The sequence below is a fragment of the Lepisosteus oculatus genome, chromosome 15, assembly GCF_040954835.1.
Source record: "Lepisosteus oculatus isolate fLepOcu1 chromosome 15, fLepOcu1.hap2, whole genome shotgun sequence".
Classification (NCBI taxonomy): Eukaryota; Metazoa; Chordata; class Actinopteri; order Semionotiformes; family Lepisosteidae; genus Lepisosteus; species Lepisosteus oculatus.
Window position 1 is genome coordinate 31,870,552 of NC_090710.1, and position 12,872 is coordinate 31,883,423.

General features: G+C 47.0%; 1 protein-coding gene across 1 annotated transcript in view; it reads right to left on the minus strand.

Moving 5' to 3' along the window:
* The window catches only part of xpo4 (exportin 4), a 34,838-nt gene that overhangs the window by 8,462 nt on the left and 13,504 nt on the right, over positions 1–12,872 (minus strand). The window contains exons 8-14 of the mRNA XM_069179160.1: positions 7,656–7,813; positions 4,832–5,006; positions 3,912–4,088; positions 3,216–3,358; positions 2,807–2,952; positions 1,944–2,121; positions 178–337 (exon numbers count right to left, since the gene is read on the minus strand). Of these exons, the coding sequence (XP_069035261.1) occupies positions 178–337; positions 1,944–2,121; positions 2,807–2,952; positions 3,216–3,358; positions 3,912–4,088; positions 4,832–5,006; positions 7,656–7,813 (1,137 nt within the window). The remainder of the gene's footprint in view (positions 1–177; positions 338–1,943; positions 2,122–2,806; positions 2,953–3,215; positions 3,359–3,911; positions 4,089–4,831; positions 5,007–7,655; positions 7,814–12,872) is intronic.

The following is a 12,872-nucleotide window of genomic DNA, read 5'->3' on the forward strand; positions in this document are numbered from 1 at the left end:
AATCTAGAAGAAAAACACTGCATTGCATAAATGAAACCTTTTCAGGTGCAGCACACACAAGATTATGGTGATCAATCAACAAGTTATACAGTTCTCAACCCCGTAAACGAGAAGCAGAAAAGATCAAGATTTTCAATTAGGATGAAGAGTCCATCAACGGCCGCTAAGCCTTCTCACCTGGTTATACAGCTTGTCGTCCACCAGGAGGTACGTCTTCGCCCAGCGCTTCAGGAACCAGACGATGTCCTTGCCCATCTGTGGGCTCAGCAGCTCGGTAAGGTTGGCTCTCGTAGCTCGGGATTCCACTTCTGAAGCTCTCAAGACGGCGGAGAGCAGCCTGGCCAGACAAGAGCAACAGCTGGGCTGACTACCTGGAAAATGCTCATTGTGCAATTTACTTCCTGAACTACAACCCTGATTCCTCACCAGTGATGTGCAGCACTCAGATCAGTTATGATTTTTGCCTCCTAGAGGAGCCATAAAACCCTTTGTTTAATGAATTCCAATTACTCCGCTCAGAACGTAGGTATGGATTTTCCCCCCAATTTAAAAACGATCAGGTTCAAGTTCTCATTTATACCTGCAGCCACAACCTTGCTGGACAGATGATGTTCTTGCTTACCTCTATATGTGTGTAGATTGTGTATTTTCTTCACATAGTCTGCTGCTGTAAACAAATTACCCCTTGGGGATATTTAAGACACTCCCTCTCTCGCCATGTGCAGCAGGCCCGCAGTTACAGCGGACCTGCCACTAGAGGTCTCTGTACAGCCTCTAAACACTTGTAAACAGATGCTCTGGGTGATGGAATGAATTACTGGATGGGTGCAATTAGGTTTTTGTTCAGTATTTAAAGTGCATGAATGGTGGCTGGAGTTTTTCAGCGCCGTTTATCTTGGAAAAAGGACAACATAGCCTCCTGGTTTTTACTTCTTCGTAAGGAACCATGAGTTTTTGAGCGTACAGACACTTGGGACCTCCCTGAGTCAGGTAAGGATCTGCTGGACAACACTTTCTGAAATCACTGTACTTCTCAATATGACACCTTCTGTGAAAGTATAACACTAACCTGCCATATAACCCGGTGATTTAGACAGCCGTGCACAAAAACTCTCAGAGGCCATCGTACTGACATATTTCCATGCATAGCTTCTTCCACAATTCAATAACTCAATCTCCGCACCAGCGTCCAGTGAGTGAGGGCCAGGGAGAGATTCAAAGGCGCCCATGTCTTTACAAATGTAATCCCCCTGGCATATTTTAAATGGTTGACACACTGCCAGGCCCACTTGCGAAGAAGACCACTGTCTGTAGCTGTCAGTACCCGACACAAGAACAGATGACTCAGAGGCCAGGGGAGGCATCTTTCCGAGTGGTGTGGTTTCCACCAGGAAGGAAAAATTGTGAGCTTACTGGAATTGGAAAAATTAAATGTTCCTGGCTGGGTAAAATGTTGCCACAAACACTCCTGAAGAAAGCAGTTTTTGAGAGAGCCGTACTTCTGTTCATGCAAAGACTGAGAAGCCCTTTCGTTACTCAAAGAACATTTCAGAAGTTCCTTCGAAACCGTCGCGATGGTGAGGACGTCTGTCACAGCAGGGATTCGAGTTCAAGTTGTCTCAGAAAACACAAATCCGGCCTCCTTTTTAGCCCCAGTCAGTTTCTCAGATTCTTCAGGGGTGTGATTACGCGTTCTACAACAATGCTATATTATTATTGTGCTCCCACTGTATTGCTTTTTGCAACTACGCCAGCGGTCACATTTAAATAGATCTAAATCCAAACTTATTTTTAACACTAATTTATTTTTACAAAAAAAAAGCTAGAAATGTGGACCGTGACACTTCAGGCACAGAAATCTGTGCGGCAATTTCCGACAGAACGCGGCCGTTTCGTGCTCCAGGCCACGGTCAGGGACGGTCCTCTCTGCGTCCACTGCCCACCTGATCACCGAGTCCGTCCGGTTGCAGCCAGGAATGGAGGAGGCCTTCTCCCCAGGAGAGCCCAGGACCTGCAGGGTGGTGTTGATGTCCACTTCGGACGAGTGCTTGATGGAGAACTCCATTACCTCCGAGGGGATCAGAGGGGTCTCTCCCTGAGCGTCATCTGCTAAGAGGTAGCCTACAACCACAGAAACAGCACACAACGTCTGCAATAGGTAGGAACACGTGTCTGCTATTGTGCTCCTGAACTGTGTTCTTTTTAACAAGCAAAGAATCTCATTAGCGCAAAATACTTGGTGCTCTGAAGCACAATTTGGAAAGATGTCCAAGCAAGCTCTCCAGCAAAAATCTTGCGTGTTCGCTCTCTGACAGCGCAGTGTTCAGGTGCAGGGCACGGAAGTGACTTGTGAAAACAAGCTCATTCTGCTTCAAAATAATGTTCCGAGAGACTTCTGGAACAAGACCTACAATTTCTAACACACCAGTGGGATGTTAATGATTCTGTTAATGATTCTGTTAAAATCATTAACAGAAAAGGTAGCATCTTAAAAGGTATGTATTCATTTTCACCATTTTCAACAGGTGTTCCCGAATCATATCCATATACAGTTGGTCCTGTGCCATGTTTCGTTTTCTCTGTGCCTCATGTTTTACAAGGCATCAGCACTATCTGTAAGATCTCAGATCCCAGTGGGCGTCATTTCATTTGGTGCAAACGGACTCTGCTAGTGTCTCCTGCAATTTTTATAAATATTTAGGGATTCTGCAAATTGAACACTGTCATAGAAGGATGCGAGCAGAGAATGCTCACAGACTGATGTGCGCCGGCGCAGTCAAAGACGCAAGAAGACAGAATGCCTTACCTGTGACTAAGATTAACCAGTGGATGTCTTCGTAGAGGTCGTCCAGCACCTTCCTGTCCACAGAGCCCGACCCTGGGGACGCCAGCAGGTGCTGCTGGTGCCGCTGGAGCTGTCCGTGGAGCCTGGTGACCCGGTCTTCTAACAGACTGAGAGAGAGAGAGACACACGGTCACCACAGACACTCCTCCTCCCCCCCCAGAGCAGCGCGGAGAGCAGGGGTACAGCAGGCAGGGAAAGGCCAGCTCTGTCCACAAACACAAAGACAGCACTCTGGGAGACCGACACAGCGCTCAGGAGACATGAAGGTCCTAACGGAGGAGCTTCACCGAGAGCTTGTTTAAATTCGTGCGCGCTTTCGTCAGGCCGTGCTTCTCTGGACCCACATGGGCCCCGAGCTGTAGAGCTCTACCTGGTGAGGAGAGGGATGCAGTGGTCAGCAGCTATTCGACCCAGCATGCCTATACTGGCCAGCTGGTCGGAGAACAATTCCCGGTCGTCTTCCTGCAGCTCGTTAATTTCGTCTTCTTCGTGCGAGGCCACTCCGTTAGCGGTCTGCAATTTTTCAAAACGAGAAGATGAGAATGAGTCGACACTTGACGGAGAGAGAGAGGCCTCTAGCTCTCACTGGCCCACCTCCTCAACATCGACATTTTGTCCGCAGTTTCAGGCAGAGACGGACAAAAGCAGAATCACAAAACAGGGGCTCAGAGGTAAAATCAGAAGCTGATTTTGTTCTGTGCCCGACGTACATATGCACAGAAAAAACGATTAAATTCCACCGTGGTGTCTATGACATCTCACACCACAAGAGTGCCCAAGCCCAAGCTCAAGTCAAAGAAACCGCAGGTGGCATTTTTCTTACTCCCATGCGTACACCTGAGGACCAGGAAAACCCACACTGCTCTCCTTTCACTATCTCAGCAGAACGTTTGATGCAGACGGCATTTCCATTTTTGATAGCAGCACTCACTTATGTCCCGACGGCAACAGCAGGCACCAGGATTGCATCACACTGCTAATATGCGCCCCCCCCCCCCAGCGGAGGCGACAGACTGACTGCAACAGGCTCCCTCCCCACCCCGAGCTGCGCTGAGCACAGCCTCACCAGGTTCCGGGTGCCGTCGGGCGCAGCCAGGTGACACTGGATGTAGGAGTTGAAGACCTGCACAGCGGGCTGCACGAAGCAGCCCTTGTGGAAATGCTTGTCGTCCTGCACCAGGGTCAGCCAGGACTCCAGCAACTTGTCGTAGGCCTCCATGTACACCATGTCGTCCTTGTCCAGCTGCGGAGAGAGCGCGCGTTGGGACGGGGTGGCTCAGCACGCCGCTCCAGGGGAGAGGCCAGATTGCTCGTCACTCGCTCTGCAGACTCACAGCTGTCTGAACCCCCCCCCATACTGACTTCACCACCACCGGCAGCGGGGTCCTTCAAGTCAAAGCAGCAAAGCACCCCCCCAACCACACTGACCAACAACGAGCACGCGGTACCCCTGGCATAGCTGAAGCACCTCAGAGGTCCGTTCGGAACCGTAACTAGTGGTTCCAATTGCAGCGAACTTGAGAGGTGAACGGTTACATCGAATGGGCTAAACCAGTTTGCCTCATGCTCTTGCATAGAAGCTACGCGATCTTCAGGAGCACAGTCGCCACCAGCTGAAAGCCGTAACGCGTGCCTTTATTACTTCCAAGGGGGCTGCTCGAAACCTGCAGGGAACCACAGTTAAATAAAGACTCAAGATGCGGTCGAGTGAAACGGAGCCCGGCACGACCACCGAGCGCTGCCCGCCCAGTGCGGAGTTGTCAACTCCGGGGCTGTTTGTATCCTGACCATGTGCCCTTGAGTTCAGTGCCAGCGGTGTGGCCATTCCCCGCCAAGACCAAGGACAGAACTGAGACTTGAGAGCAAGACCGACCGCCCCCCCTCCCCACCCCAGCGCAGTTCAATCAGACTCCCGAAGGAGAGCTCGCCAACGGACCACCGACGGCCAGTGCTGCCCCCGGTGGGAGAGGCGGCGGGAGAGATTACCACTTCCTCCAGGGCGGCGCTCCGGCCGAAGGAGCAGGTGAGGTGAGTGAGGCAGTTCACGAAGGAGGTGAAGAGGTCGTTGGGGAGGGCCGTTAGGTTGCTACGCGGGAACATCGTGATCAAGTTGCTAATGATGTTGGAAATTCCCACTGCTTCCGAATCTTCAATTTCAATACTGGTAAAAAAAAAAAAGAGAGATTCAAGGTGGAGGGGGGAGTCGCCATTGAGAAAATGTTCTGAAATTGCACAGATTTTAAAAGATACTATTGCTGCTCTCCTACCAGAACGGTCAACCTCTAAGCATCCTGCACATAACATCCGACAGTATCTCCACTTTCTGAACAACTTGTCTAAAACATTTTTTCTGGCTTGATGGCGACTGTAATGAGAGAAACGGTCACTGCTGAGAACCAAGAGCAGGCGAGACAATGCCCTATTACAAATATCATTTTGTTTACGAAGCGCAATTCTACGCAGTATGCAAAGGCACCCCTAACAAAAGAGTCCATCATGAAAACATATTACATGGCCTAATTAAACACTATAAGTCTTTCACAGATTAAATGCAAATTAAGCCCTTCTTGAGAGTTTTGCTCATTCAAATTTATTCTTGTTCAAACAGTGCATGCTTTTTCCTTACTAAGCTTGTCTGGAGCTATTGGTCGATCTTTGTCTCTTCCTCAAAACCTGCATGTCCACAGACCATTCGCCTGACTCTCTTCCGAGTCCACGACTCAGATGTGATTTTCTGAACTCCTTCAAGGAAGGGCTTGGACTCAAACTGTGCATCCCGTGCATTATCTTTCATTTAGAACAGGCAACAGTGATTACTTTTCACAGTAAATTTAACACTGAAAGGTTTCTATAGGCTTGACTGTAGTTATAGGTTTTTAGATTTGCAACATTTAAAAAAATATTTATATAATACCATTTCTGTTGCTACTGATGACTTTAAAAGCGCTGGTTGATTTATATCAGGTGCCTCTGTGTTTCATAATTCAGACAGCTTCAAATAAATACACATTATATGAGAAAATCAGCACAATTTAGTCAGAAAAGACTACGGGAATAGTCAATTACAAACCAGAAATGCATTGAGAGATGAGTGGTCCAGATTAATTCCTCCTGACTCATAGGTTCTGGAGTGAAACATGCAGGTTATTTATATCAGAGTCTGCAACACAGAAGGCCAGTCCCTCACTTTCGTTAACCCTTCACACACAGTCTCTCCAGGGCTATTATCTGGACTCTGAATGTGCTCTATTCGTTTGCTGCCCAACACCTTCCTGCCACAAGCCACCTGTAGGTGTAGCTGAGCTGGACTGCCTGATCTAAGACCGCCTGAAACTCTGATTCCACTGCATTTTCTCAGCAATTGACGTCAAGTAGTTGCCGTTAACAGCCTTCGGCTTGGTTTCATCAAGCTCTGCTCTTCTCTCATACAAGATCCCCCATCTGACAGACAAAGATGCAAATAAATAAATTAGCAAATGTTCCATTTGCAGGTGTCGGAACCCTCCTGTACTTAATTTTATTGCCCCTAAAGATACTGGGCTAAGAGGTCTCTTCCTTACGACACAGCATTGCTTTGGAATTTACTGCACAAAAGTGACAAAACATGAAGCAGCTTGTTGAACCTTGAAATGTAATTATATGAAGACAAGAAAGTGACTAAGGTTCCTAAAATACAGCCAGTAGTTTACACAGTTTCACTGGGCGATTACTGAAGAGACCCAACTATAATCTGAAGCTGAAGGCACGGAATTAAAACACAAACTACTGAACATTACACTTATCTTGTATCTTACGATTTTCATTAAACTTTTTTTTTTACCTTTTCTGTAAAGCGGAAAAGCTCTTTGAGAAGATAGAGATGCTAAAGGCACTAAATTAAATAAAAGTTATTATCAGGATTTTAGTATTATTTTGTATGAGACGGGAAAGATAAGCTGTTACTGTACCTGTAGTGAACGCTTACATTCTGTTTTGACGTTGTTTTTATATCACAGGGTACAGTTCTTTCAAAGTTCTGCTCAAATGTTGAATAGCACCTAGTAAATAGCTACCTTCGTCCACACAGAGCAGCACTTTAGCTGTCTATCGTTAACGCAAAGAGAGCCTTCCCACTCCAGCTGTTGGCTTGCTTGCTCTCCCTGTGGTTGGCAAACACTCCCCCAACACCAGAGGATGTACAGCACCTGCACCACGGACAGGGTGGCGCTGCCTACTTCACATCTGGAATGACGTCTAGCTGATTTCTGACATACAACCCCTCCTCCCCCATTTCCGCTGACTTTGAAGAAACTCTCAGAAAGTCCACATGAAAGGTTCCTCTAACTGAGAGGAAATGGAGCATGATATTTAAATTGGTTATCGGCTGTATCCGTTTGGAATGGCTCTCTTCAGCCCATCTAGTGTACTTGTTCATTAGTGGCCGATGCATCTGAGGATCTTTAATCGTCTGTCTCTTGAGGAAACCAGGGCATCGGCTTCAACCGCACGGAGGGGCGGCCCGTCGCAGACCCCCTCATCACTAGACCCCTGTTCACCCAGGGCCTGGCGGGGGCACACTCCGAGGCAGGGCAGCTCCGGCTCTCTCCCCCAGCCCTACAGCCCCGCGCCGGCCTGAGGAGGAGAAGCCCAGGCATGCCCCCCCAGCCAGCTCAGCTCAGATCATTTTTTGTTTTCTCGTTTACAAACAGCGAAACGATCATCCTAGAGTCGCGAAGAACAAACAGTCCTCGCATCCCTCTAAAGGGGAGGTCAAGCCAGCGGCAGCTCGTGACTGACCCAGCAGGGAGACGAGGGGCAGCAAGGCACGTACCCGTTGATCATGTTGAGCAATCCCTCCACCAGGTGCGCCAGGTAGTTCACCTGCGCCGTCTCGTCGGGGAAGACCGGGCCGTGCATGGATGCCAGCTGTGCCAGGCACTGCAGTGAGTCCTGCGCCATGTCCGAGTCCTCGCGGATCTTACTGTGCACCTACGGGGAGGAGCGCTCGCAATGAAGGCAGGAAGGAAGAACACAACTTCGCAAAACAACACAGGCTTCTTCCATCTTATTTTTCCTGAGGCAAGAAAAAAAGCATTAAAGCGCAGATGTTAGCTATTCATTCTCTGCCACAACCTTATACAAGATGAGCTCAAATTCCATAAACACAGTTTATTGCTTCTTGGGAAAAAAAAAGTTCAGAGAATAAAAAACAATTTTATTTAAGCGTGGACTGAAATACCGTAGCCTTTATTCAGAACTCCTAACCAATAACCTGCTATATTAAGTCCCACACATCTGACAAGTTTCTGCATTGTTTTCCATTTCTCTCACTACGTCAAGTTAATTTCTTTAATTACTCACAAACGCAGACAGCCAAGGAAGAACTTCAACACTTTCACCTTTAGTGTTTTGAATATCACAACTGATTCAGAAAAGGAGTATTAAGCTACGACTTATAATTAAAAAATTTAAGAACTAGTTTAATTGAAGTACTAAACCAGAAAAGGGAACTGATTTTTCTCTCATGAATGACGAGGTAGCACTGCTCAGCATCCTGCTCCGAGAGGCAATGAGCAATCGTAAAAACATTCCCCTTCCCGTTTGTTTTTAAGCTTCCCTTTAAAGTTCAATTTCCACAGATTTAAAAACACTTACCCGCCTCTTAACTTAATCCACAAAATGGAAGACTATGATCTGTATACTATATTCACAACCAACAGGCATTCACGTGTCCATTCTGGATGTGTTCTTAAAGACGTACAAAAACCTTGACTGCAGACCTGTTGACATCTACTGCACACTTAAGAACATGCTGCCAATCTCCGGGTGTTCCGTATCCCAGCTGTTCCGTCGGCACATTTCCATACAAAAGCCACAGGGCAGAAGTAAAATCAGAGGTGCCGTCTGATGGCTTGGAAGCAAGGGGCCCGGCCCGTGTTCTCCATTACAAACGCCCAGATCACCGGCTCCGTCTGGGGCTCACCGGCGAGGCCTTTCGGGACTCGAGACTCCGCACTAACGACGCGGCCGCTCACTTCCATGTATTAAATCATACTTTGGAAACTCGGAGGGGAAAAAGAGAGAAAGACAGGCGCGTGCCAGATGACGAGAGGCAGCACGCGTTCTAAAAACAGCAGTAATGACAGCCATCTGCACCACGCGAGCTATGCCCATCGCACCGAGCCCGGCTATAGTTAGAGGACCAAAAGAACAAGCGGGATGCCCTTCCACAAAGATAAGCGCCTATTTTTAGAACGAAAATAAAGCAGAACGATCCACCCATTGTCCTGAAACAAGCCGAGGCCTTCCCCGCGCTGTGAAGGCTGCCAAAGTAGCGTTGATCTCGACAGGAGGAGGGAAGGAGAGACTAATGAATCCCATCTGCTGTAACACAATACCAAGGTGACAAGGCTCTGTACACACTGTAAGACGCCGTGTGTGTACATACTCCTTCTCTTTATCCTTCTTCATGTGATCACTGTTTCTCATTTTTAAACCAAGGACACAAGTAAAGACTACTGCAAGGGTGTCAAGAGCTTTGGGTTAGGAAAATTACAATACAGCATCCCTTCATTATCTGTTATTGGGATTTTCGGGTGCAAAAAGCAGCTGAAAGAAGTACAAGAGCAAAAGAACGCTGCACACCATCTTCAAGGATTCACAGTAGCTAATGTTAACGATACTGCATAAATAACTATGCTACTAACAAAATTTCCAATAATAATGGGATATGGGTTTAACATAATACCTAGTGAAAATAACTATGGAGTCAAAGTGATGTTTACATTGTTGAAAATGCATAAAAGGTCGAAATGCTTAAGTTGAAAGAAACCTTATGGCTTTAAGAAAGTTGCATGGAGAAGTTTCATTTTCATTTTGCTCGTAACTACAAATCTATACTTCAGTACACTAATTCAGACACTATCGCGGTAAACAGCTGGGATGGGAATTTTAAATAGTCAAACTTGACTATTCAACCTCTAATAATACGCGGGCAGCACTTGATCTTCAAAAATTCCAACACAGAATGTAAGAGTTAAAAAAGACGTTATAAGAAAATCCACAGTTGTTTTAAAAATCGAACCTGCACAATGAATTATAACCGTATCTGGTACATTATTTAAAAAAATATATGCTTCACAATACAAAACTTGTACTAAATATCTGCACACTCATTTCAGGAGATATAAAAATACCTCCTATATGCGCAGTCCAAACATCTGAAGAATGAAAAGATTGTTCTAAAATTAGCACATTATCAGCAGAAGCAGAAGAACTATTCCACATTGTGAAAGATGCAGATCTCCTTTGCTTTTTTCAATTCGTACTGTCTGCATGGAAAGTAACACATGCTTATGTTTGACGGGACGGCTCTGCACAGTGATCTTGTTTTTCTCAAGATCTTCCCTTGCTGTGCTTCTCTTAAAGGACACTACCCTGCTCCTGGCTACACACAGTACTGTCCTGGTCATTAGCAAAGGGAGGCATGCGAGTCAGGTCATTATCATGGCAGTTGACAAGTGGATTCATTTCCACTCGTTGCCACCTTAAAAAACACTCTTCCAAGTTATTGGTTTTTCACTGACTCGTAGTCAAAATGTATCCAAGCACATGAAAAACGTAATTTCCATGAAAACATAAAGCTTACAGAAGAGAGGAAGTGAAAGGGGGAAGTGGCCAATTCTCAGTCTATTTCTTACCGGTAGCTAATTGATCTAAGATTCTCAGTTAGGTTCTTGCTGGAAGAAGAGAAAGTCTGATAAAATGGCTGGCTAGATTGGTCTGGACTCTCCAAACCTTCTATACAAAAATATAAAAGGTATTATCATTTCTAAAACACATTTTGAGCTCTGGTTTCACCGTCCACTGTGAAACGGTTTTATTTGGGGTTGACGTCAGCAGTGCCTCGGTACAAGAGCCTTCCGCGTTCAGACCCGACACGGGCATCAGTGACCCTTTCGCTCTCTGCAGGCGTGAGACATCCCTTTAAACCCAGGAAGGCGTCTGGACCGACTCCACAACGGTAAAGGGGCCCCTGACCCCCCCCAGCCCACAGCTGGACAGCTACCTGCGGGACTGGGGGGCACACGCCCCGGCGCAGTCCACGCGGCTCGTAATCCGAGGGTCCGCGTCTAATCCTCATGTTGGTTTACAGAGACCTCTGACCCCACGGCGCGTGTCCGGGGGGAGGCTGGCTTTCAGCGCAGCGGTGGGGAATCACAGCTGAGGGGGAACAGCTGAGGCCTCAGCGGGGACAGCTGCCCGCATTACTCCGGGCTCCCTGCCGCGCTCGTCCTCCGCAGCGCAGAGGCTCTGAGGCTCAGGATCTGCGCCTGGGGCTGGGAGGTTGCCGGTTCGTATCCCGCAGCCGGCAGAGGAATCCTGCTCCGTTGGGCCCCTGAGCAGGGGCCCCTTCACCCCCAGCTGCTCCAGGGGCGCCGTACTGTATATATGGCTGACCCTGCGCTCTGACTCCAAGTTTCTCTTTGCGTCTGTGTGTCTCACGGAGAGCAAGCTGGGGTCTGTGGAAAGAAACTCCTAATGCAAGACAGCGATCTGATCTTCCGCTCTGGACGCGACGGCACGAGCGCCTTCAGAGGACCCACTAGCCACGCCGTCCCGCGGCAGGGGGAGGCTTCTCGGGAAGCAGAACAGCAGAGCTGTCTACGGCTTATGGCTCCTGGAGTCAAAGCAACGGGGAGCCTGAAGGGGCCCGTCACACTGGCGGTGTGGGCTTCCAGAGCCGCTGGGTAAACCCTTCGCGTCCTGTAACAGGTCAGGAACAGCACGGCAGACAGCGCTGTCGCTACCGATGCTTGAAAGGCGTTACCCGAGAGTGCTCTGCGACTGCACTGATGTGCACGCTTATTTTAACCAGTTGGATAGGGAAAAAAAAGTATTTTACTTAGGAAAATAACAGGAGCTGAAAACTGTGAAGGATCGCGAAGACAGGGGCAGAGGGCTGAAAGGAAAAAAAAACAGCGAAAAAACGCGTCCTGTGTGTCCCAGTGCACCATTTTTCAATTCTCTGTTCTGTACTTTCAGTCACACTTTCCAAAACCTCTTAACTCGGGCTGCTAGGAACTTCACATACTTGGAAAAGGAAAGACACCTTTAGATCGAGGAAACGACCACAACTTTGACATCGTTTTAGTTTTCCCCCCCCCCCACAAAGAAAACCATGAGAAAATATTTAACTGAGCTTTCTGGGCTCAGAAGAAGTACTTTAAGAGCTTGAAACAATTTTCGAATACCACATAACTCAGTCTAACTTATTAAGCACCTTAAAAGGCATATCATCTCAAAGCGCTGGACAATAAAACAAAACAGGCGAGATAAATTAAAACCAGCAAATTTAAAGCAGAAGTATAAAAGCGATTCTTTAACACAACACTTTGAAAGTGCAGGCTGATACGGTCGGAGGAGATCACTGAATAACGTTAAAGCAAAAGAATAAGAAGTCAGTCACTTGTATTTATGTATGGGAATACAGCGCTTTGCTTCCTTCACATCATCTCACATTTTAAACCAAGCAACTCCAAAGAGGTTTGTGTGCCAACATACGGCTAACTTATTTAACTAAAGTACCACCACAACCCATTAAAAATCCCAAAGTTTTCTAATATTATCCTTTAAAAGTTTCTGACACTGCTCTGTACCCTGATGGAGAGAGCAATAAGCATAACCACATTTATAAGACATAAGACATTCGCCCTGCTCTCAAGACAGAAAAGCCAGCCTGCTTTAACTGCTCTTTTTCGTCTGAACTTTTACAATTTATTTGCCCAAGAAATGTCAGTTTATTTCTAAAATTATACCGAACTATTAACCTACCTCATGATGCGTCATATAATGATTTTCATCTGCAAAAACAAGAGCTGAGTTCACTGGAAAACCCATTTCACATGTCAAGTTATACCTTCAGGTACTGAAAATCTTAGTAAACCCCAAGTTTGTTTCGGTGCATCTTACAAGCCTGACCTGTGCAGAGGAAAGTATTTTGGGAGTCATATTGAATTCTACGCAACAATTGCAGCTTATTCTCATG